Source organism: Lontra canadensis, unplaced genomic scaffold, assembly GCF_010015895.1.
Source record: "Lontra canadensis isolate GAN:19392208 unplaced genomic scaffold, GSC_riverotter_1.0 scaffold128, whole genome shotgun sequence".
NCBI classification, from domain to species: Eukaryota; Metazoa; Chordata; class Mammalia; order Carnivora; family Mustelidae; genus Lontra; species Lontra canadensis.
In genome coordinates, this window is record NW_022631122.1 from 2,556,547 (window position 1) to 2,582,699 (window position 26,153).

Here is a 26,153-nt window from a genome sequence, read left to right on the forward strand (position 1 = left end):
CTGGTTTACTGTCCCTGATCTGGGAAACGCCCTGTTTCAAAGGAATGTCTTCCCAGTTTGCCATTCAGTGGGAGGAAAAGTGGTCTTCTCTGTCTGGTGGCACATATGGATGCGTGTGTGTGTGTGTGTGCGTACGTGCATGTGTCTACAGTCTGGTTTTCCCAGAAATAAGTGCGTCTTGATAGATCACATTGACAATCACTTGGCCTCTTTGCTCACAGAGGACCCGGCCTGGCCTTTGGAACCAATGCTGACCCAGAGAGCAGAGGGGGACGGACTCAGAAATTCTACAAGAACTTATCCTACAGACAGACGTGCCCCGGGTACAACACGACCTACACACAACAGCAGCCACAACTCTGTTTTCAAGACCTAATGTTGTGCGGCAATCTGAGTGCCCATCACAGGGACCGGTGACATAGGCCCCAACAGATCCCCATGCCGGAACACCACACAGCTCTCAAAAAGGCAGGAGCAACAACAAAAACCCCCACACCCGAGGTACAGAATAAGAAAGACCTTAGAGATGCATTAAAGTCCAGTCAGATATACAATAAACCAGAAACAGTAGTTACTCTACTTGGCAGAGTGATGGGTCGGACAGTAGGTGAACAGAAGACAGCGGTGGAAAGGAGAGTTTCCACTTTTTTACACTTTTTGATTTCTGAACAATACAAATCTATCATCTACTAAAAAAAAAATGAAGAACTCGAGAACGTTACAAAATAAAGAAGAAATCAATGAAGAAGATAGCACAGCCACTGGAAACTGTACTCCAAGGCCACACTCAGTCATTAATTTAGACTGAGAAATGTTTCTGCTCACATAATGATGGGGATAAACAACTACAATAAAACTGGAGACCATGAAAATAGAAAAATTACTCTTTAGAATCTTGGGCTAATTTTCTATGGATGCAGGAAATCATAAGTGTGCTATTTTGACAGCTCATATTACAAGAGATGAAAAAAAAAAACCACTTTTCAGCAGTGTTTTTCACAAATACTGGCAAATGAACCTGTTTGCGCTTGGGTCTTTTCCCCCCACGTGTAATACTGGATGCAGCAATCACTATTAATGGTACAAATAAAGCTGATTTCTAGGTTGAAAGATGACATTTCCAAGAGGACAGGTACGGGGGGTGGGGGATGAGGTTAGAGGCACGGAGAGTCTGCTGTATTGAAAGGTAGGGAGTTACTCCCAACATTCGAGAACACTCTTTCTGGTTTTCTTTCTGTAATGTATTCAGTTCCTAGGCAGAAATGACAATTTTGATTAAATGCTGGGCCCTCATTCTGTAGCTTGGTGGGGCAGGGGAGGGAGGGAGTTTGCCACTAAGAGTGCTGAGACATGCACTGTCCTGTGCAGCCGCCTGCCAGACCTCTGATCCCTTGCTCATGACAGCCTAATAAGGGAGGGACAGACAGGGACATTTTCCTTCCAGCAGTGACGCGTTCCTATGTGTCCCAGACACCTATGATTCCCTCGTGATCCGGCCAAGTCCCTCAGACCCTCTCCTGTCATTCATTACTGTCCATTTGTAGCTTAGAATCTCTTCGCTGCACCGGCCCAACCCAAGCTGGTATTTTTAGGTAAAGACCTCAGAGCTCATCACGAAGGGCACCAGCAACCCACGTACCTCAAGGCAAAGGGGATACTGAAAAACTGCAAGAAGAAATATACTCTCATGTTCCCTTTCAGGGTCACTGGCTGAAGGATAATAGCCAGGGAGAAACATCCTGGGATGAAAGCAAGACCTCCGTCCACCTTCCGCTCCCATAACCTGTAATGCAGGTGCTGGAACACATCCGGGCAGAGCTTTAATTATCTCCCGCAGAAGTGGGGGCAAGGGCTGGTCTTCGGGGAAAGGGAAGACCCACGCTTGGCTCCAGCCACCTCGGGGAGGAAGTGTGGGCAGAACACAGAAAAGGAAGGATGTGGCTCATGCTTGGGCACCAGGAATGTGCACCAGGCCACTATGCTTCTCCCTCTTTCTCTCTCCCCTGCAAACGGAACCGGTCCCCAGAGCACAGGGTCCAGGGCAGACACACACAGCACACGCTGTAATGTCCTTCTGTGCCTCTCCACTGCCAAACACCCACTCATCCTTCACGAGAAGGATCCCCCCACCGCTCTTCCTCTGGGTGAAAATATCCACACACCTCCCTTCCTGCTCCGAACTAATTCCTGGTTCCCTCCAGGTTCACTGATCTCTCCACGTGTCTGCTTCTTTCTCTTAGAATGTAACCACCTATCCTTAAATGTCGGGTTGTTATTTTTTTTAATAAAAAAGTTTTCTCCTTATTGAAAGAGGGATGCATGCTCATTTTAGACAATTTAGTAATTTGCAGAAAATGTGAAAGAAACATGTAAAAATTAATTTTTTTGGTCGCTAGCCAGAGGTAATGTTCTGTGAACAGCTAGCTACGTATCTTTTATAAAGATCTTTCTGTGTAGAGATGTACAAATATTTAGATTTTTCCTTTTCTTTACTAAAAGGGATCACAATCTGTATATTGTTTTATAATATGCTCTTTTCAGTTAATAGCTCAGCCGTTGCCCATGGGTGTTCCTTTGTACACAAATTCTATCAATACATTACATCTCATCTCCTAGTAAACATGAGCTCCTACCTTTCCAGCTCTCTATCTCTAATGCGTAGCCTGAGATATATAGTAGATGTTCAGGTGACAATGCCCTAATTGGGACTGATTTCAGAAATGGTCATGTCTTCTGACAAGCCACGGCTGGAATGAATATAGACTTTTAAATCAGTTCTGGGAAACGGGGTCAGGCTCTACCAGAGAGGTTGCAAACTCCAAAGCTTTGAAGGCAAGACAGGAAGAAGAGAAGAAAACTGGTCCAGGTGTAAGGGGTGGCCAGAGGCGGAGACTTTGGCTACGGGGGATCGGATGTCTTGTCTGTAGGCTTGACCATTTCTGAGCTCCAGCCAATTGCTACCTTATGAGGGTGCCGGGTCAGGTCCCGTCTCATCCAACTTGTACAGAGAAGCCAGGAAGCCTGACTTGTGTATGAAATACACAGACTGCTTAAACCGTGGTTCGGACCCCAATAAGCCCATGTACGGGGCAGAGAGGGGCTATGAGCAATCAGTTTGCTTCCTCTGTAATAGGCTCATATGGCCCCTCGAGTCACCAGCGTGGTTTCTCTGAGGCTTGACCACATAAAAGTGGGGAGGAACAAGATATCGAAGGCTGAATGCTCAGGGGCAGCTCAGACACTGCTTCTAGAAAGGCACAATTTGAGGAATCCATCCCTTCTCCTGGAGCAGCGGTTCTCCACTGTGGGGCCCCCAAGCAGAACCTATGGAAATATCTGGAGATACAGGTCATTTCACAAAAGAGCAGGGGTTGCCGCTGGCATTGGATGGGAAGAGCCCTGGGATATTACCGAGCGTCCCACAGTCCCCCACAACAAAGAATGACACAGCCGCAAATGTCAGCAGTGCCAAGGAGACACTCTGGAGGGGAAAAGAGGTTCTCAACTCTATTACATACAAAAATGTGTGGTGGGGGAGAGCTTTAAAAACTCCTGGTGCCTGGGGCACCTGGGTGGCTCTATGGGTTGAGCCTCTGCCTTCGGCGCAGGTCATGGTCTCAGGGTCCTGGGATCAAGCCCCGAATCAGGCTCTCTGCTCAGCGGGGAGCCTGCTTACCCCTCTCTCTCTGCCTGCTTGTGATCTCTCTGTCAAATAAATAAATAAAATCTTAAAAAAAAAAAAAATTCCTGGTGCCTGGATCCTACCCCATGGTAAAGAAATCAGTTTCTAAGGATGAGGCTCAGAACTCAGATTTCAAAAGTTCTCAAGCAATCCTAACAGGCAAGCAGGACTCTGAGATTCATGAGGAAACAATGAACTTCTGCAAGCGTCCATCACGGGCCCCCCAGCCCTCCCCAGAACCAGCTCAGGGCTCCGCTCAGACGGGGGCTAGACACATATCCGTTGCCTACATGGGGAGACAGACCTTGGTCTATCATTAGTCCCATGCACATGCAGCACCGGGCTTGGACTGACTTTCAACGTTCTACTGGTGGCTGATTATAAGTCTTTCTTTCTTTCTTCTTTTTCTTTTTTTGTTTCACTCCATTATTCAGTACATCAAAAGGCTACAACTTCCAGCAGTCAGTCAGTGGCATACCAAAACGCTTTCCACTGGAATAATTACATCCGAGAGTGAAAGGTACAGAAACAATCTGGACAATATATTCATGCCAAAGGAAGCTTACAAAATTAACTCGCAATCTTTTTTGTCACCCCTCCTGGTCCTATGCAATAAGAAGAATTAGAAATTGCATATTAAACACAGTCCTGGAAAATGCCATTGCTCTCACTCAAGGAGAGAGGAAACGAGGAAATGTGAAAACAAAACCCAAACCAGGGCAGCAAGGCAAGTCTACCAGGAAACTACTAGCCCTAACCAGATTCCCCTGCAAACAGAATTACTCGATTGGTGACTCACATTTAATCGAGTTATGGGCAATCTTCACAGGTTCGGACAGAAGCTGTGAGTGGGGGAGGGACGAACAGGGAGCTTTAGTGCTGAAAACTACACCAGCCAACCTACCAGCCTATTCAAGGGAGGGGTCAGCGGGGGGGGGGGGGGGGGGGGGGGCGGAAGGAGGGGGCCTCCAGCCAGGTGTTCAGGAAGCCTCGGGCCTTTATCCAGAGCCAAGGCTGGCACTGGAAAAACAAGGGTCCACAAGAGAACCCCATCCCTGGATGCAGGAGTAAACAACCTGTTCGACTGGGGGTGGGAGGGTCAGTCCTTGCCAGATGGAACAGGTACCGGAGGACTCTGCAAAACAGGGCACTAATGTCGCCCTGGAAGAGGGGAGGGGCGGGGAGGAGGCTTCTGAGCTGCAGGGAAAGAATGGATCACGCATCCAGGGGCTTAACAGAGGACTCTCCTTGCTAAAAGGAGCAGCGAGTGCCAAGGCCGGGAGGCAAGGGAGAGCTGGGTGTGTGCAGGGGTGGGGGGGGGTGGGGAACCCCCAGAAGTCCAGCACAGCATGTCATCCTTCAACAGGTGGGAGGAGTGGGGAGTTTGAAGCTAGAGAGGCAGCAGGGCCCGTCTATGAAAGCAGGCTAGGGGTCCTGACTTTGGAGCATGCACAAAGAGGAGAAAGGTGAGAATCCCGAACAGGTAAGTCACCGAGTCAGAGGAAGGCCCTGAGGCTGGTTTTGGACAGACGGGACAGACCTGCACGTCAAGGCCAGGGCCATTCTGTCCAGCATGACCTGGGGGGGGGGAGGGACTAGTCTGTAATCAGAGTAAAAATCACGCCTCCACCCTCGGGCTGCTGTGAGGATGGGTGAGATAAGACACACAGGGCTGGTGAGGGGGAGGGCAGATGATGGAGCGGCTGCCGTCACACCTGGAGAGCCAGAGGACTCCAGCAGGTGGTGAAGGGAATGAGGAAAGAGGATGGAGAAAGCCCTCAGCCCATGGAAAAGCTTTTCTGGGAGCTCAAAGGAGGAAAGTAGGAATGAAGGAGGGAGTAAATGCACCAGCAATATAACCCACCATTTGGCATTTTCTCAAAATACTGTAGCAGAGATCGAGAAGACTGAAATTGCTTTTTTGCTCATTTTTGGATGGCGGCCTGAGATTTCTTTGACTCTAGGCCAAGCTGTCATGGACCGTGAGTGACAGGTGGAAGGCCTGCTGCCTGGCCCACGCGGACCCTGGGAAAAAGTTCGCTGCTGTGGTGAGCTCTACAGTTATGGGTGTTTTGAAGGCTAGATTGTCACAAGGGCCCCTTTCCAGGATACACAGGGCTCTGCGTCCCCAAATCCCTCATTCATCCCAAGATCTGCCTCCATGGGGGAGAAATGTGAGTCTCACCCAGCCTGGGGCCCAGAGCTGTCCCAATCTCTGACTTGTAATCACAGGGAGAGAACCTCTCTGTTTTGCGGACAACACAAGGCCTCCAGTAATGAGAAGGAAAGGCAGGTATCTGGTGAAGAAAGGCTATGTCCGGAGGGAAGCAGAGAATCTCACTCTCCAATAATTGCATTCCACAGCTTGCTGTTTCAGCAGCTGGAAGCAGTCAAGGGCTTGGTTAGGCTCTCATTCAGTGAGACTCTTACACATGCAGGATCAAGGGAAATGCAATTTTTAAGACAATTTTTTTTTTTTTTAATGCTCTGGAATAGAGACTTGTTTGGTCTCAGGACACCAGGCTATTTAATTCTTGAAACCGGACAATAACCAAAACTGATTTATATGACTTTCTGGATATTAAAATGTTAATAAAATTGTTGTCATGAAAACGAATCGCTCGTATTTTATTTTAACCATTCGCGAGGCCTCATCCCCTTTTCTAAAATTCATTTCCACTCACATAAAGAAATTGCTTTATCATCTGATTTAAAAAAAAAATCAGTTTCTCTCCCCACTGTGCTTCCCCCTCCATGGTGATTTATTTTCTCTATTGAAAAATGTTAATAACTGGCCAGGAATCTAAATGTTAAAAGCAAAGAAAAATGAAATCTTTGGAGATGAAAATAAGTGATCGATTTTTCTTCTTTCAGAGAAATTGCTGGCCCCAAAAGATGCAGAACATGGAAAGAAGAAACAAGTCATTACAACTCTAAACGCCTTTAAAGCAGACACTCATCCCTCTTCTTCTCATCTTTCTCTTCATCTAGACATTCCTGGACATTTCTAGAGCACGTCTGGATGCCAGCCCTCGCTGGGGAAGCTCACAGATCAGAGCAGATGGCAAATACTTTTAGCAGATCATGGCAATGAAATGAGAGCGCAGCCTCCGGTGGAGACAAGTGCCAAGAACCACAGAGGCAAGAACACCAAAGATAAAGAAGGGAAGGGATGGCTTCACAGAGAAGGGAGAATTCAAGGAGGGTACTGACAGGTGAGAGGAGTTGTCTGAATGGAGAGGGGTGAAAAGACATCTGTTGTGTTGGGGAAACCGAATACCACAAACTAAAAGGAAGTAGAGCTGAGGAGAGTGACTGAGGACAGACATGTGCTGAAGACACAAAGCCAGTGCAGTGCCTAGATCTTATCCTGTAGGTGACATGGTAGCACGAGAAGGGGTCCTTTGTGGTGTTATGGAAGTCATTTTGGCTGCAGTTCAGAACATGGGCCAGAAGGGGGCCACCCTGAGCTGGGAGGTCAGTTAGGTAACTCTATAGGCTCTGGTCCAAGCAGGAGACCAGCAGGGCGTGCGCCTGGGCAGTGGGGAATGTGGATGCAGAAGACAGGCAGGTATGAGACACCCCTGGAAGGCGGCATCAGCAGGACTGGAGGACCAGTCCCTCAGTGTCAGGTTTGCACGCAGAGCACGTGAAAAACTGCCGGCTGATAGCCAACTGGACAATTCATGCTGAGAAGAAAAACCAACAAACAAAATGCAAAACCCCCAAAAACCAAAAAGCAAAACAAAACAAACTTTGGTGGCGGATGGAAAAAGGTGGGAGGTATCCAACTGATAATAAAAAGGCAAAGGAAACTGAGTAAGGAAGAGGTTAAATTAGTTATCAGTCTCAGGCTTGGAAGAAGTCTTCTCTGATAAACAGTTTTCTAGCCTTTCTTTACATACTTCTGTTGATGGGGAGCTCATTACCTGTTGGGTCAGGCTGTTTCACTGATACCCTTGGTGAGCACCTTGAACCATAATCTTTCTTTTCTCTGGCTCCCTATGTACAGCTGTCTTTGAAATTTTTACTTTTGGTGGCTCCACGACACTTTCTGGAAACCTATTTGATTTAGCAGGAAGGCCTGAAGGACCTGTGTGTCCTCCCATCCCGTTGATGGAGGATCCTCCACCAGAGTGTGGAGGGGTCTGGGAAAAAGTCATAGTGCAGGCACGCAATGGAATGTGTGTGGTTGCCCACTGCTGCTGCTGACCATGGATTTTAAGTTACTCTGGCCGCCTGCGTCCCCTCCCCCATCCCATCCCCTCAGAAAATCACCAATACCGTGCTGTTGCAGCCAGCAAAGCAGGCAGACAGGTAGGTGACGCCATCTGCCCCACACACTGGAGTGAAGGAATCGGTTTGGCATTCACAGTTTTTATTGCAGGGTGAGTAGGGGTCCAGGGCCGAGCCAGGTGCTGAGCTGGAAAAGAGAGGAAACATGGCACCCATCAGAGGAAGGGCAACTTCTGTTGGATCTCCCCAGTAACAGCCTTCCAAGCCCGACACTCCTTTCTTCTCGCCCTCAACTCACCCCTCCCTGTCCTGCAAGGACCAGCCCAGCACCACCGCTGAGAGCTGTGCACAAGGGTGCTGGAAATGGAAGAAGCCTCTTTATCATTTGCACAGTGTACCCTCCAGGCTGGAGGCAGCCCACACTCGGGAGCCCCTCCTCTGTGTCGCCACTCATGACTTCTGCAGCCTCAGCCTGTTGCCCCTTCCCTGACCCAACACCACCACCGGGCACAGCCAGACACTGCCTTCTCCCCATCCCAGGTCCGTCCTCGTCTCTGTCTGATCCCTCCTCCCAGCAGGCAGCAAGCCTCGTGATGCTTAACACACCACTACCTCGAGCTGGGTTCAATAATTCTCATCTGTTTGATTGATTCAACTCCCTGAGAAAAATAACACAAGTTATTTTAAATTTCCTTTTGTGCCATTAAAGGCACAATTACCTAGAGCAAGCGAGCTGCAAAGGGGAGAAGGATGGAGTGGGTGTCTTTAGCTCCGTAAGAGAGAAGCGTCTCTTTCCAGCACCATTATTTTCAGCTGTGCCTCCTAGGGCTCAGAGCGCTTCAGAGTAAGGACGATGATGGTGATGTGTGCCAATTGATATGCCAGGCACTGTCCCCGGTACTGCGTATATCATTGTACTAGTTCTCAGTGTGACCCCGTAGGGCTGACAGAGAAGGAAACTGAGGCAGAGCCAAGCTGAGTCGCCTGCTCGAGTATATCCAGCTTGTACATGGGAAAGCGGGGGTGGGGAGGGAGGGGATTGGAGCTGTACCAATTGGGGCAGAGTTGGCAGTTGGATTGTAGGCTTTTTTTCTTCTTTTTTAATGAAGAAGAACTTCATTATCGTAAGACCCCGTGCTTTGAACCACTACAAGTTTACTACTTAGGAGCTGGCACAGAAGGCTGGCGGTCTTTCTCTCCAAATGCTGTTATTTATGGCAGGCACACACCAGAAGGTGCCGCATTTGGGAGAGGGAGGAACGGGGGCTGGGCTGGGCTGGGGGGCCTGAGAGGCCATGGCGGTGGTAAAGGGGACAGAGGGGCAGTGTCTGTGCAAGACTATCCAGACAACACCCCCACCTGTGTTCTCCCATTCAGCCTGCTTGACCTTGTTGGAGGGGCAGATAAGCCCGGTGCTCCTCTATCTTCTGGATACAGGACTACAGAAGAAAGCCTGATAGCCTCCCTGGAGGAGGAGACTGGTATCCTGCAGGTTGGCTCTGCTGCAGCCTTGATGCTCCAGACTGATCCCCAAGCAGCTTCAGAGTCTCACACAGAAAGGGGGAGAGCTGTGGATGCTGGGCACATAAGAACTCTCCATCATTCCCCCTGGGGCCGTTCTGACTGGGGAAATTTTGACTCTAGGCCAAAGTCTTGGGCTAGTAACTAGGAAAAAGCTGTCCCATAAGAACCAACTTCCTTCCCTTCTTCCTCTTTTCTCCTTTTATTCCCTACCCCCTTCTCCCTCCCATATTTATCAATACCTACTCTGGGAGAGACCTTATAATTACTATGGGAGCCCGATGATCGCTTCTGATAATTTCTGGAATGACTGAAATCTATTCCATCTTTCACTTAAGGCTGAATTTTAAGGGGCACCTGGGTGGCTCAGCTGGGTGAATGTCCCACTATTGATTTCATCTCAGGGCTGTGTGACTGAGCCCTGTTAACGGGCCCAGTGCTGGGTATGGACCTGCTTAAGATTTTCTCTCCCTCTGCTCCTTCCCCCACTTCTTTCTCTCTCCCCTCATCTCAAAAAAAAAAAAAAAAAAAAAAAAAAAAAAAAAAAGCAAGCTGAATTTTAAAATAAAATTCATCTGTATTATCTATCTTCAGTCGTTCAAATGCCAAAAATGGTAACAGGAGTACTGTTGGGAGGGTCTCCCCCGTGCACTCCCGCTGAGCGGAATGCTCTAAGCTCTCCACCCAAAAGGTCCACTCGGGACCCTTCAACCCTGAGAGGAAGATACAGAAGCGTCTTCGAACCCTCCACTCATGGCCACCTCCCGGGACAAAGCCGGCTCCGCTCCCCCTTCCACAGAGAAAGAGCCCAGGCATCCCTGGGCAGGCAGGGGAGGAAGGGGACATTTCCAGGACTTACCCATTTCCATAGGGAACAGTAACCCCAGCCACGGGGCCTGTGTCGCAGCCCAGGAAGAGGAAGGAGACGTAGCAAGCTGTGGACACCAGGTTGACAAGCATGGCCATCCGAATGGCCCCAAGGGCAGAAAGACTGAGCTTCTTCACCAGGAGACCGCCCAAGAAGATTCCCAAGCAGGCACAGGGGATCGCAGTCATCCCTGGGAGAGAAACAGGGGGCGGGAACCGTTAGCAGGGGACGCAGGGCGCATCCCAGCAGACCGATGGGTGCCAGGTGCGGGGGGGCTAAGCCCTGCACAGGCCAAATTCCCAGTGACCCCCACTGCCGTGCTGCCTCCTCCAGGCTGCCTCCAAGTCTCCATGAGGGGCCTTATTTCTGCCCTCCGGGAACCCATGGAAAACTGGGGGAGACGGATGTGCAAACAGTCAGTGATGGGGAGTCCAAGGACCTCCACCGATCTTCCGAAGGAAGGCATCCTCACGGGAAAGACCATGAGACAAAGACAGATGGACCGGGGACAAGCACATGCTTCTCAGGGGTGTCACGATGACGGCGCACTCACGTGCTCTCTGCATTTTTGAGGGGAGGTAGGGAAGGGGACTCAAGATCATTTGGAGATTTTCTCCCCTTTCCTCGTTAGCTGAGGAGGGCTTCCCGGAAGGGTCTGGTGGCTATTTGAACAAAGGCCCCAGGACTCAGCAGCCCGTGGAGACGGCATTTTAACCTGCTCCCAGACCTCTCAGGAAGGAACATCCTTCCAATCAATATGTTTTGTAGCTCTTGGTGAGTCATTGGCATAAAATTTTCCCCTCTTATAAACAGAGCTATCTGCAAGGCAGCAGGGACCATAGACTTGTTATTTCTGATTCTCAGAGACTTGAGGAATTTTAGAAGGACTAAATGATCCTAGGGTTCCAACCTCCCGTTTGGCTTTGCTCTGCCCTGATTTGCTTCATCTAAAACTCAGCTTTAAATTACGGTGCGTCATTTATCCACTGTGTGGGCGGTGCACGGCCAGTTTCCCAGTCTAGGCTGTCTCCTCTCCTTACCAATCAGCAGACCTCGAGGTCAATCAGCTACATCAACCAGCTGGTATGTGCTAAGGGCATGCAAATTAATTTTAATATTAGGGGAAGAAAGACATAATCAGGAAGCCTGAGCTCTGCAAGAAAATAGCACAAATCACATTTAAATGAAACACAGGATATCTCTGTATTATCTGAACCTCTTGGAATACCTATGCTTGGTTTTCTCTGGTTTTGATATAGAAATGACCTTCATGGGGTACCTGGGTGGCTCAGTCATTAAGTGGCTGCGTTCGGCTCAGGTCATGATCCCAGGGCCTGGGGTTGAGCCCTGCATCAGGCTCCCTGCTCGGTAGGGAGCCTGCTTCTTCCTCTCCCATTCCCCCTGCTTGTGTTCCCTCTCTGTCAAATAAATAAAACCTTTAAGGAAAAAAAAAAGAAAGAAAGGAACAAAGAAAAAGAAATGACCTTCATGATCTAGCCTCCACATTGTTCCTCCTGCTCACCTCTGGCCCAGTGCGCCTCCTCTCTCTCCCTGGGACAGGCCAAACCCATACAGACCCCCAGGCTTTGCACCTGCTGGTCCTTCTCCTGGGACATTCTTAAAGAATTTTTTTTTTTAAAGATTTTTATTTATTTATTTGACAGCGAGAGAGATCACAAGTAGGCAGAGAAGCAGGCAGAGGTGGGGGGGGGGGAGCAGGCCCCCTGCTGAGCAGAGAGCCCGATGCAGGACTCGATCTCAATCCCAGGACCCTGAGATCACGACCTGAGCCAAAGGCAGAGGCTTAACCCACTGAGCCACCCAGGCGCCCTCTCCTGGGACATTCTTGTTCTGAGTCTCTCCTTGTTCTGGGCCCCGTACCCCCTTCAGAGAAGCCTTCCCAGACCACACCAACTAGAGGGACCCTATACTTCACCCAGGGGCTCCCTATCAGTCCTCACCCCATTTTATTATCTTCATGGCTCTCCCCCCCATCTGAAGCTGCCTTATTCATTTTTGGTCTTGTTTCTTGTTCACTATCTCCCTCCTGAAATGCAGCTTCCCCCAGCGCAAGAACCTTTACTGTCCTCTTCAGTCTGGCACGGTTTCCCGTGCCGAGCACAGAGTTGGCACTCAAGGCTTCTTTTTGGGATGGATAAGTGGGGAGCAGGCTGGATCCGTGTGCATGCATACTGGTGAGGACATGCCCACGCCCAGAGAACAGATCTGTGCTTTGTTTCATTTCCTAGTGGAGACCGTGGGGAGCATCACCTGGTGAGGACGGTAACTATGGCAATAACAGTCTTTCAGCACCTTTTTTCCCAACCAGTCATCCGGCTGCTCTCTTCCTCCCTGATGCGTGTGCAGCCTTGGCATTCAGTTATCAGAACTTCTGTGAAACTCCACATCCTCATTACGCTAACCTATGCAGATTGGGCCCTTTTAATCTTTGCGCATAAATCCATGCCATCAGCTCCTTAATCCTCTGTGCTGCTTTTCTCCAGACTCTGCCCCATTTGCCGATGGCTTCCAGGGTGGCCCAGAGCCTTGCGCCGATGCCCCTGGGTGACTGCGTGGGCCCCAGGTTCTGGGTCTGCTGGAGCTGAGGACTTTCTGAGGCAAGCCTTGCCTGGTGCTCCCAGTGTCCGTCTCTGTCCCCTGAATGCCCAGTGCCAGCCTGGGCTGCAGCCAGCCCTGCAGGGTCCATGCTGATTAGAGTGAGGACCCGAGCAGGGCACCGGGAGAGGCTGTGCATGCATGCGCGTATGCTACCTGCGTGGCCTGTCGGACAGACAGACTGACAGATGGCTCAGCAGGTGGCCTCTGCACTGCCGAAGAAGGTCCTCCCCTGCCAGGCACTCTGACAGACAGAGTCACGGAGAAAGAAACAGGTGCAGGACGGAGAGATTGTTTTTTTGATCTTCTGCTCTGAAGGCTATTGATTGGTTTGTCGATAGAAACCGTTCTGAGATAGAACCCGAGCCCGACGCTGAAGCAACCGTGCAAATGTAGCGAGAACGTGAGAATGGCAGCCCAGAAATGAGGAGGAAATGGAGCAGCTCGGGCTGCTGGAGGGCAAGACCAGAGACACCCCAGGTACAACCAAGAAGTTATGACTTTAATTATAAAGAGATCCGCTTTACCCTCTCTCTTCCAGACAGGTACTAGAGGGCTGCCTGCATTTTGCTAATACTTCTTGAAAGTGACACTTGACAAAAAAAAAAAAAAAAAAAAAAAAAAAAAAAAAAAAAAAGGATGGTAAAGCTTTATTACCAAAAAAAGAGAGAAAAATTAGCCTTGCACAAGCCTTGCAGTTCCCAAGGAGACGCTATGACCCAGCTGCATCATCATAGCAGGCTTTTAGATTTTTTTTCTTTTTTTTTTTAAGTTGAGATACATTATGTCCTGGAAAGTGCACACAGCTTAAGTGAAGACAATGAATCCTTGCATCTGTATACACCCCTAGAACCACCACTCAGATCAAGCTCAGAACATTTCCAGCAGCCAAGGAAGGCTCCCCAGCTGCTGCCCGCCTCCCCCTCCCAGAAGGATAGTTCCCATCATCATGGCCTCTATCACTTTAATGAACTTTTCCCTCTTTAAACTCATATAAATATGTCCTCTTTCGGGCCTGACGTCTTCCAACTCAGTCAGGTTCATCCACACGGAGGCAGATACGAAAATGCCTGCTTTCTCAGGCTGTGTGGCAGCACCGTGCAAACATTCTATCATTTATCTACCCATTCTCCCCTTGACAGATGTCTGGGTGGCATCCAATTAGGGTTTTAGTGCCCTAGGCTGCTCTGAACGCAGTTACCGTGCAGATCTAAAGCAGTGGACTTGAGCATTCATTTCTGTTGGGTATACGCCCACAACTGGGACACATGGATCCCAGCAGAAAAACAAAAGGCTTGTTCAGAGGTGCTGCCCGAGAGCCGTCCAGAGTGATCACACCACCTGCTGCGCACAAGAGTTCCAGTTGCTCCACAGCCTCACCAACACTCGGTACTATCAGTCGGGTGGACGCGTAGCGGTAGCTCAGTGTGATCTTCATGTGTGTTTTCCTGGTGACTCATGATGGGTTAGCACCTTTAAATTTGCTAATGGGCTGTGAGGTGAAGAAACAGGCAGTGTTGAAGGAGACCTTTGCTCTCAGCAGACGATCTGACCCTGTACTTTCCAGAGAAGGTCATTCATGGGGCCAGAGCTCTCTCTCCATGCAGGGCCGTACCAGCGGTAGTCTCAGTTGCCAAACTCATGCCTCTCTCCTTCTCTGCACTGGTAGAACCCATGAGCTCTTCTGCTGAGGGCTGTCCATCCACATCCCTCTCTTTCCTGCAAATCCCCTTCTGCTGGCTCCTCTCCTTCTGCTTAGCGAACTGCTCATGTTCCCTAGCAACACACCATCTCCTCCACTCCCCCTCCACAGACACAAAGACACACACCTGGTGTGGTCCCGCTCCGCTGCTCCACAGCTGAGCCGTGGGACAGTGTCCTGAAGATGCAGGCCACTCCTTCCTTCTTGGGGGCTGCTCTCCACATGGAGCATGGGCTCCTCACAGCCACTTCCTGGACACAGCTCTGACACAGGCTGGAGGACATCCTGGTGGTTGTCGCTAATGGTGATGCCACAGCCCTCCCTGTGCGTGCACACCCGCGCAGCTGCCCGCTTCCTCCTTGGAATCATCTCTCCCTTGACTCCCATGACGTGTGGGCTTCTTTCCAACTCCCACTCAGACTCCTGTGTTTCCTCACGGTTGGGACTTTACTCTTCTTTTCCAATTCACTTTCTTGTTGCATAACGTCCACTCTGATGTCCTCCACTTCCACCCGGATGTACACCAATGCAACCAAACCTCTATTCCTCCATGGGGTCTCCTTCCCGAGCCCCTCCCGAGTACAGGACGCCACAGAGACACACCACGGGTGTCTCACACTCAGCAACTTCAAATGTGATCTCATAATCTCCCTCACGGATCTGATTCTTCTCTACCGTTTCCAGGTTCTCAGGTTTCCAAAATGGCACCACCAGCTGTCCAAGCCAGAAACATGGTGTCCTTGACTCTTCTGTCTCCCTTGTCAGGCGTGAGGTCATTTCCTCACTCCATGTAAATAATGCTGCTTCCCACAGGGGCAAACTGGTTTTCCTTACCATGACCACTCCAAACAGTGCAGATGCCTACAGTCTCCTACTGAGAAGGATGGTAAGGCCATGATTGCACTTGGGGAGATGGACTGCCACGATCCATTAATTATGTCTGCCGTGGGCAGGGGTCAGGGAGTGTATGGCTTCCAAGTTTTATATTTGTGGACTATGCATTTCACGCTGTAGAGAACATTCTTACTTTTTTTATGTGCCTGACCACAGCCTGCTAACCTTTCTGGATAGGTCTTAATGTCCCTCTTCCTTCATCTTATCTTCCCCCAAATTCTGCAGTTCATACCAATCTACTGATCTCCTGGCCTATTGCAACGCTTCCTACGTATATTTTATATCTTAGCTCGTTCTTATCACATCCTCTTGGCAAATCTTAACGCAAGAATAGACTCTAAAATTACTTCCGTGCACATATCCCAAGAATACTGCTGCTGTGGACGCAGCAGCCCTCTGCCCTCCTGGGGGATGGTGGGGATGAAAAAAGCAGACTCACCGAGCAGCTGGTTGGCGGAAGAGGTGGTAAGGTTAAATTGCTGTTCCAGGTACTTCCCCAAGAAGGCAGCAAAGCCAGCCACCACCGCGATCTCCATGCAGGCGGCCAGGATGATGCAGGTGAACACAGGGTTTGAGAGCAGGTGCTTGGTGACCTTCGGGATCACTGCAGGGAGAGAGAAGAAGAGGGTCACATGCAGCGCTGCCAGGCTTCCTGCCCCCAGAGTTCCTCCTCGACACACTTTTGTCCGTCTCAGTAAGCAGCATCGGGAGTCACCCAGTGACTCAGGCTGGAACCTAGAACCGGTAAGCCACCACAAAGCGTGACAACTCTGGCTTCAAGGGATCTGCGGATATTCTGACAATTAACAGAGAACTACTATAATAAGGGAGACTCTAGTGTGCCTTTTCTTGCATTTACTGGAGACACTGAAATATTTTATAAGCAGTGACAAATTATTTCCATCCTCCCCAAGAGAGTCTGGGTTTGTTTCTCAAAGGAAAAAAATGTAATTATATACTATAAATTATGTTGCACCAGTGTATCTAAGCATATATAGCCATCGACCTGAGATAAATATATTTTTTAAAGATTTTATTTATTTATTTGACAAAGATCACAAGTAGGCAGAGAGGCAGGCAGAGAGAGAGGGGGAAGCAGGCTCCCTGCTGAGCAGAGAGCCCAATGTGGGGCTCCATCCCAGGACCCTGAGATCATGACCTGAGCTGAAGGCAGAGGCTTAACCCACTGAGCCACCCAGGTGCCCCCTGAGATAGATATTTATAACTCTCTAGGTATGTTAAGAAAATATATTTAATCTTAACAGGCGTCAAGAAAAAAAGCTGGAATTCTAGTGCATGCATACATATACACAGACACAAATATGCTGAATCAAACCCCACCTCTTCTCATTGGTCTAGGGTCACCTCCCTGGCAAAAGCTTCCATAAGCTCTCCCATGGGGGACTCCTAGAGAGACCCAACTTGGGGTCTTGGTTTTCACTCTCAATCTGCCATAATCATTTCCTACATGGTAGCCAGTGGGATCAACTCAAATCACTTTCCTGCTCAGAACTCCCTGATGGCCCAATAGCCACGGTCTGTCCCTTAGCAATCGATGACACTTCCCACCCGGCCCCCTCTCCCTGCAGTCCAGCTTGCCCGCTCCTGCTCTTTCTTGCCCTGCACGGGTCATCCCTACCGAACCCTTAGCACTAGGGGCTCCTCCTCCCTCTCCTGGGACGCTCTGCCCCCAGATATTTCCTGCATCTCTTCCCTCATCCTCGGATGGGCTTTTCTCATCATCCAGTCCCACCTGGAAGAAGCTGCCCACACAGCCTAGTGCCCTGGGCTCAGGTGAGAACTCAGGATGGGCAGAAGCACCTCGTGGCTTGTGCCACATGAAGTACCACGAGAGCCGGAAAACAGCTCTTGCTGAGGTCATCCATTTTGATCATATCTTATTATACTCTATCCTTCTCAAAGTATGTGGTTTTGTAAACCACTTAAGATTCCCCACTTATGTAGGTGCTTTAAAAAAATGTGAGTTTTTTAATCCTTTGAATGCAATCAATGACATATCTTGGCAGGAGGCCAAGGGGCTCTGCAGGTACAGGAACCAGGACGACCCTAATGCTTCAATGTTTACGCCATTATTTTAATGTGTACTTGCAAAAAAAGTCAACGGAAACGAAACTGATACAGCAATGTGTGGTTTCACGGCTCTCGCAGCTTAAGACGATGCCAGGTTAAAACAGGTAGATTTGAAGTAATTCAAAGAGAAGTCTTATGTAAATAACGGCACAGGTGGTAAGCAGATAAGGCAAAAAGTGATGGGCTGGGGACTATAGTTAGGGGAAGTCTGTTCCGCGGTAATCATAATGATATGGGATATTTGGCATGGGGTCTACTTTCCACCTGTGTAAACAGAAAAGATAAAACTGAGTCCCAGATGGAGCCAGTATTATTCTAAGTCTAGGAAAAAACCCGTAGGTACTCGTGGTCATAGCACATAAACAGGTGAGCAGGGAATCTAACACTGCATTCCAAAGTGATGAATTAGTCAGCTGTCCAAAAGAAGAGAGCTAATTACACAGTCAATCTCATCTCCTAGGAGATGAAACCTCTAAGTGGCCCAGCTAATTAGAATAAAATAATAATAGGGGATACATGAGTTTTTAATAATGGTAACAGACAAGCTCAATAAATCAAAATGGCAGAACAATGGGTCAGTAAATGGCAGATACACACTGCTCAAAATGTATCATTTCTGTGAAAGATACCAAGTTTCAAAAATGAAAATCTAAGGGGAGGGACTTCAAGATCTTCCGACGTGATAAAAAGAACTTAGTTATGGGAATGAACTGAGTCAGACGACTTGAAGCTCAGAATCACAGTGGGCTGAGCAACTAAGAAACAACCAGAGGTGATGGCCTTTTCTGTCCTAGTTTCTCACAAAATTTATTAAAACCTTAGGAAGGCAACTCTCGGATGATATAACCGTGCACAAGCACACGCACACACGTGACACAAAACCTCAGAAACTTTAAGTTTACAGTATTCTTCAATTCTACCTGCTTCCCACCCCCCACCCTCCAAAACACACTGGACTTTACCTGTGTTTTGTTTATTTATTTTTGCAGGGTTTAAGCATACAAGACTTTTTTTTTTTTTTTTTTTTTTTTTTTTTAAAATGTCAGTTCAGGGGCACCTGGGTAGCTCAGTTAAGTGTCTGCCTTCAGCTCAGGTCATGATCTCAGGGTCCTGGATCGAGCCCCACATCGGGCTCCATGTTTCAGGGATCCTGCTTGTCCCTCTCCTCCCAACTTGTGCTCTCTCTCTATTTCTCTCTCAAGTAAATAAACAAAAATCTTAAAAAATAAAAATGTCAGTTCAAATAAATGCCAAAAAATCGTTACACTTAAAAATCTTTTTAAATGCTGCGAAATCTTCCTGTTAACTCCACGTTATTTTTAAAGAATTGTACAAATATTTAAAGGCCTGTTGACACTGTAACATCTAAAAACATGGACTGCTCGAGAAATGCAGAAGACGAATACATTGGGTGTAAACAGAGGGTAATGCGGTTTCCGTTTTTGAACACAAAAGCCCAGTGGATATTAAGATGCCATCATCTGAAATCTCTGCTAATGAGCGGGGGCTGATTTGCTATGGCGTGTGGCACACTGTGACGGTGTACTGTCCCTGTGATAAGGGACTGGCTGACTGTGTCCTTCTACACTGCAAAGAGAGGGGTATGGACCACATTAGCTGACCACGGCGCCTCCTGGTAAATGAATGTCAAAGCTGCCACCTGTTTATGTCTTGGCAGATCAAAATACTGTGGCTCCACCATTCTGCTCTTTTGGAATTAAGATATCTGAACTGTGGAAACACTGCCAACAACCAGTAGGCAGGTTGGGGTCCTTCCAGGAAAACGAGTCTGCCGTAGTTTTCATTGTAGGCTTCATTTCCTTTGTTAGGGTGTTGTCCATTTGGACGGGGACTTAGAAAGAAGCAGGACAGCCACACTTGCTTCCAAATGAAACTGTGCCCTCCAACTAGGAACTCTGCTCTCTGGCTCATAAACTGCGCCAAAAAGGATTTAAGTGTGATCCCATTACTTGGGTCTTGGTATCTCCTTGCCCTTGATCATGGCCATCGAGACTGCCTGGGGGGAAAGGGAGGGCACGTCTCGACAAGGCAACTCCAGCTAATGGAGTGTTTTCATACTTCAGCAACCATTTTAATTATTCCAGAGTTAATTCCACTTCAGTGGGAGGATGCTTTGTTGAGATCGGAGAGCTGCCTGCTTTTGTCTTAATATCTAATGACTAATTTCGTGTTGAATTAGATGCAAAAATCATTAGGTTTGAGGATCCTCTGACAGAAGGCCCAGGGAAAGCTCAGTGGACCTTATTTGCATGAAGAACATTCTCTTTTTCCCTCTATCAACCCAATTCGCTGCCAGAAATGACGGATTCCTCTCGCGTCTAGCTATTTTGCTGCAAGGTTCCTCCCTTCCATCCTAGGTTTTATTGCGATGACTTGTTAGCACTCTCCGAAGATTCCTATCAAAGGTTCAGCCTACCCTCCAAAGCCCCAATTTGAAAAGGGGTATTAATTAGCTCGAACCTAGGGCTATCCCTGTATTTCAAGCTTTTTCATTCAAATGGGTTGTTAAACTCATAAAATTCTAACCTTCAAGGAGGCAGCAGGTAACGAGGTGGCCCAGACACACAGAAACTGATGAACCAAGGCCGTGCGAGGCCGCTGAACACCATGGTCCCCCTTAGCCAATCACTTCCACCTAGCGATTCTGCCTCAGAAGCTGGGAGCTGGGGTAGGAGGCGGGCTGGCACCAAGTGGCAAACGGCAGCGGGGGAGTTTTTCAGGGAAAACAGGTTTTCCACTGCTGCCTTTCGAAGACCTTCCTGTAGTATTGAGATTTCTTGAAAACGTATATGTAAGTCCTCCAGGAGGGAGAAAGGCAGGCTTGGAGAAGGTGTGAGGGCTGCCAGGGACAGAGCATTAGCTGGGGGCCAAGTCCTGTTCTGACCATCGAAACATCCAATCGCATAATTCTCCCAACAGACCTGTGTTCTTGGGGGCTAAGGACAGCCTCCGTTTACAGGTAAGGAAACAGAGGCAGAGAGTGGTCCCACAGTTAGGAAAGCATGGTGAAAACTCAAACTGTGGGACCTGCTGCCCCAGAGCGTGCTCAGAGCCTGGGTGTAATTCTGGTTTGGGTTTTCAGAAGCTCTGCTCTTGGTCTTGAACATGCAGAGACCAGATCAGCTTAATGCTTAGAAAGCACATAAAAATTCCTGCTGGGGCTGGGGAAAAGGACTCAAGAGTTTAGTCCTCATTTTTTGGAGAAGGAGAGGTAGGACAGGAAGAGAGGGAAACAGGAGAAAGAAAAGGCTTGCTGAGCCCAAACAGGAAGAGTCCTATGCTGCAGGAAAATTTGACTGAGCAAGGTTGTATAAAATAAGATTTGAGGAGTCAGGTCACTGGGACCTGAATTCTATCTTCAAGACTGAGTAGGTCTGTGCTCGGAGCATACCACTCCGTCCCATGGATTGTTGCAAAGGTTAAATGAGACCCATGAATGCAGAACAGGTGACCCAGTGCTTCTGCCACCCAGGTAAGGTGAGCACGATGATGATTATTAATACAACAGAAGCTCTTGTTGGCTACGAGGGGGAGTGAGCCCTCGAGCTGGGAGGCCAGGACGTCAGACCTGCTGTAAGAATGTGTGTGTGTGAACGGATGTGATGAGTTAGCAGAGCTGGGGGGAGACTGGGTAGGTGAGTGGAGCTCCTGGGAACTGCCGTGGGAACCACTGGCTTCCCAAGGACAGGGACGACCTCCTGCAGAGAGCTAGATGGGTCAGGCGGTCAGGGACACAAGTCCTTGTCCGCCCCCTCCTTCCTGGGCACTGGAGGTGCCCTGGGAAGTGCTCACTGTGCTCGACTATATTGCACTTGACTCAGAGATATTTCAGCCCTCGGGCTCTCTACTGAAATTGGCCTTGACCTTTTTTTCTTTAATAACATTGCTGTCAATACTCACGGTTAATGCTTCCAAGAAGGGGAGATGGAAACAGTGTGTGTGACTGCTCCATAATTAGGACAGTGACAGCCGACGTCTGTTGGGCAACTGGCATCGGATGGGTCCCGCACTAAGGGTCCCCTGTGTCACCTCCACAGCTATCACAACAGGGACTGTCTTACTGTCTCATTTCAGACACGAGGAAACCAAAGCTTCCCCAAGTGGCTACAAAAACCACACTCCCAGAATGCAAAACTCGAGGTCTGCCTGCACTCCAGATCCCTAAATCTTCAGGTTTCTGGATGGGGACTTGAATCAACGGAAAAGTCTTTCTGAACAGTAAGTCATCACAAGCACTTCCCAGAGCACAGGACCCAAGAGCAGAAGGAGCAGGACGGCGGGGGGTGGGGGGGAAAGGGGATAGAAATACACGATAGCCTTTGGGTCACGACCCAAACCAAAGGAAAGAGGAAGGGAGTAGTAACAAAGGTGTGGAAAAACATCACCATGGCAGCACGAGATCAAAGCCCAAGTAGAGTGAATCCTAGGAAACATGACATCTCCTGGCACGGCACGAATGTCTGGCAGCTGGTCCCCCTGTACTGGGTACAGCCTGTCATCACCGCACCCATGTATCCCCGAACACCCTCGCCGGGGTGTCTTCCTGTCTCTCCCATGTGAAGAGCCACCTGCACGCAGAGATGTGGGCACGGTGCCCAGTGAGAGCAGATGCTTCATCAATGCAAGAGGGATTAAAGAATTCAATAAATAAATAAACAAACAAAATGCTGTCTTTAAAGGTAACTGTCACAATCTCTTAAGAAATGTTAACTGTGAGGGGAGCCTGGGTGGCTCAGTGGGTTAAGCCTCTGCCTTTGGCTTGGGTCATGATCCCAGGGTCCTGGGATCGAGCCCCGAATCAGGCTACCTGCTCGGCGGGGAACCTGCTTCCCACCCCCACCCCTGCCTGCCTCTCTGCCTACTTGTGATCTCTGTCAAATAAATAAATAAAATCTTTAAACAAAAAAAGAAAGAAAGAAAGAGAAAGAAAGAAAGAAAAAGAAAGAAAGAAAGAAAGAAAGAAAGAAAGAAAGAAAGAAAGAAAGGGAGGGAGGGAGGGAGAGAAAGAAAGAAAGAAAGAAAGAAACGTTAACTGTGGAGGCAGGGACCAGTTCGTGATCACACCATGGGCCACATTCCACAGGCCTGTGGGTCACGATGGAAGTGGGAATGCTTAGCAAATATGGCCATTTCCACAGCAGATTCTAGAAACATCATTGCCTTGGATTGCAGTGGGGAAAAGCCTGGGTGGAAGGGGAAGCCTGTGGTGCTGGGAAGCTTCCGGAAGGGAGTGCCTACTGTGCATTGGCCCCAGACTGGTTGCCTCGGGCTCCCTGTGACCTCGTTGCTGCAGATAAGACTGCCCCCAAACTCTGTGCTGGGCTGTTGAGGGACTCGGGGAGCTTCCTGGCACCCTCTCATTGCCAGCTGTGAGACAAGTCTTTGGGAACAGGCTGAAGGTGACATGTCCCTTGTATGGAGATGCTCGTGGTCTGAGTGAACAGACCAGAAGCCATCAGCACAGGAAACGAGCATTTATACTGCAAGCCGTGTGCCCAGGGGGTGTCGATCAGCCAAGGAAACCCAGAGCCAGCCAGTTCTATGAGTTCTTTTTTAAAATTCCCCGCTCCTTACAACGCCGCAAGAAGGCCTGAAAAAGAGTGGTAGGGGGTCCCATTTGCTGCTTTGATCCCAGACACCCCCAGATGCAAGGCTAGCTCCTGCAGTTCCGGACTGGCGACCCCCAGGAGGGTGAAGTCGGAAACACAAGGTGGCCAAGACAGAGAAAGGGACCTGGGAAGCAGCCAGCTCTCTTTCAGATCCAACTGTCGTGTCCGTGCCGAGGCAGCAGGCAGAAAAGGACTAAAGCAAGCAAGCAAGCTTCTTGTAAGCAGAGCGCTACTTTTATAACTTCACGCCAGCCCCCAGGAACCTTGTCTGGGAACACGACGTGCCATCCCAGCGGCGGCAGGGCTGACTGCATTCAGCATTCAGGAAAACTCTACCCGTAGGAGAATGCACTGCTGGAAAGACAGAGAGCAGTGCTCAGAAAAGAAATGGTGGATTTCCGCACCCAAGCTGATACACATGCCCATCTCAAGCCTGGACTCCTTGGTACTATCTCGTGAATGGCTGGGTCCGCAGATCTTCTCAGAGCCTTGAATGTGCTAATGTCACTTATGGTCCTCCAAATGGACCACATCACAGAGTGTCCCAAGCTTATTACCTGAGTGGGTCTCCTCCCCACGTTTTATCTTCTAGACAACTGTTGCAGAAACAGCTTGGATGGAAAACCCCCCAAGGACTCACACCAGTTCTCATGTTTGTTTTCAAGATGAGGTTCACTTAGAATTGCCTCATAACTTTAAAGACATCCAGGTGCCTGGACCGTCTCCCTCTTCCCCACTAGACTCATGGAATCAGAATTTCTAGGAGTGGGGCCAGAGTATGGGCCCCACTCGGGGGGGATGCTGACTCAAACCCCTAGTTGGGAAACAATGACTTATAGAGTCCACACACTTTGGAGGAGCAATGCAAAAGCCCTCCATCACTCATTCATAATTTTACCAAAGTCTTACCGGGTGGCCTCAAGTGCCAGGAACGCTGCTGGGCCCCAGAACAGACACCAGCCAGCTTCTACCATGAAATTTTCTAAATCTTATTTCCCCAAACCAGATTCTCCCATGCACACCTTGGGCATTTCTGTCCCCTGCCTCTGCTTGTACCTGCCCCCCAGCCGGGAAGCCCTTCTCTCTCCATCCACAGGGATCCTGCTCATCCTTCCAGATGGGGCTACAATGCTACAGGCTTCATGCACCTGTCTTCAAGGCCTCCCGGTGGACTCAGTACATCCTTTGAACCTCCTGTGGTCCTCACCACCTTCCCCTGCATTCTAGCAATACCTCCTAAATGCCCAAAGAGTTCACGTGAACAAGAGAGTTCTGGGATCACATGGGGCAAAACAATGCCAGCCAGCTTTCCTTAAAGCCGGTCTTCCAAGGGCTTTTAACACTCGAATATACCATATGGGTCTCCGAGAGGATCAACAGTACAGAGACATTTTCTCGAGCTTATCTGGCTCTGTGACCCTTTCCCCCTCCCCTATTGATTTGCTTTCCCCTAAGCATCTCCAAGGACTCCTGTTCCAAGGAACCCCCACAGGAAAACGTCATCCTCTAGTTGTTGCCTTCCTTCCTTCATTCAAAAAACACTCCTGGGGTATCCACGGTGTGCCAGACATTGGGCAAGGTGCCCTCCCCCGTGTCGTCTCAGGTACTGTGCTGAAATCACCTGTGGGCTGTTCCCAGACATGACGCCCCAGCATATCGTCCTCCAGTGCTGGTAAAACATGCCTGTAGCCAGACAGGTCCTGGGGACCCGCGAACACGACAGCATGTGAACCGTAGCCTGGCACAGGGTTCCAAGCATTTGGGAAGGCAGATGCTTTCCCTGGCCATGGAATCAAGAAAGAAGATTTTAACAGGGAATCCACATGAGGCAATCATTCAGCCATCAAACCTACAGAATAAGGGCTCTCAGATCACCAGGCTCCTCACAAGAACGTGATGCGGAAAGGCACAGACCCACCATTCAGGAAAAGGTGGCAGACACGGACTGCTGGCTGGCAGAGTTGCAGAAGCTAGAGGCACGAGTCAGGCTCCGAGAGGAACAATGGTGGGGACAAATGTGCATCCTGTCCCAGACCCAACAAACACCCGCCCGGCAACTCACACAGCCCAGAGGCACCAGTGCAAGTCCGCCTCAGCAACTGGGCCTGCAGCCCCTCCCCACACAGGTGTGCATGGATGGGTCAGACCAGGCCAAAATTCCGGGAGGGGCTGGCGGGGGCGGGGAGGGGGGTGGGGAGGACAGCTTGTGGGAAAGCAGCAAACTGTGCTAGACTTGTCAGCGCACCTTCAGTGATCCGTGTATCCCTCCGTTTATTGACTACATACCGAGCACCTACGGACGAGAGCAGGAGTGCAAACAGAGGCAGCCCCTGCCCGCACGGAGCTGACGGACGGGCTCAGTGAATCATCGCTCACATGACGGTAACATCGTGACCGTGACACGGAGAGCAACATGCCTGGGGTGGGGCTGGGCACAGAGAAATGTCCCTGGGGACATGACTGTGAGCTAAAGCCTGAAGATGGGATCAGAAGTCCAGCTGAGGGAACAGCAAGTGCAAAGTCCTGGGAGGGAGGGAGGGAGGAAGGGAGCCTGCGGAACTCAGGGGGCTAGAAGGAAGCCGGGGAGGGGAGGCTGGTGTGGAGGGCCAGGGTGGCAAGGTGTGAGAAGAGGCTGGAGGGGCAGAGTAGCACCACTGGGAGGCCCTGTGAAGGGCTCTGCCTCTGTCCCTTTAAGCACGAGGTGGCCCCAGGATCAGGTGCATTCTGACGCCATCATGATGTGCGAACTGCCCGGCGGGGTGAGGGCGGGCTGGAGTGCAGGAGACCCCGGAGTGGGCTGGAGACGGATTCAGGTGGTAAAATCCGCAGAACCCGGAGACGGAGGGCATCAGGAGGGCAGGAGGGAGGAGGGTGGAGAGCGTAAAGCCCCGGGCAGAATTCACCTGCCCTGCA

The 26,153-nt window shown here is 49.7% G+C and overlaps 1 protein-coding gene across 6 annotated transcripts in view; it reads right to left on the bottom strand.

Annotated features, from left to right (window-relative positions):
- The window catches only part of SLCO3A1 (solute carrier organic anion transporter family member 3A1), a 300,076-nt gene that overhangs the window by 35,037 nt on the left and 238,886 nt on the right, over window positions 1-26,153 (bottom strand). For 2 of the 6 annotated variants that reach the window (XM_032842354.1, XM_032842349.1), the window contains exons 5-7: window positions 15,959-16,123; window positions 10,302-10,497; window positions 7,961-8,108 (exon numbers count right to left, since the gene is read on the bottom strand). In XM_032842354.1, coding sequence (XP_032698245.1) covers window positions 7,961-8,108; window positions 10,302-10,497; window positions 15,959-16,123 — 509 coding nt within the window. Of the gene's footprint in view, window positions 1-7,960; window positions 8,109-10,298; window positions 10,498-15,958; window positions 16,124-26,153 lie in introns of all 6 variants that reach the window. The other 4 variants (XM_032842355.1, XM_032842353.1, XM_032842350.1 and 1 more) reach the window with 3 other exon arrangements.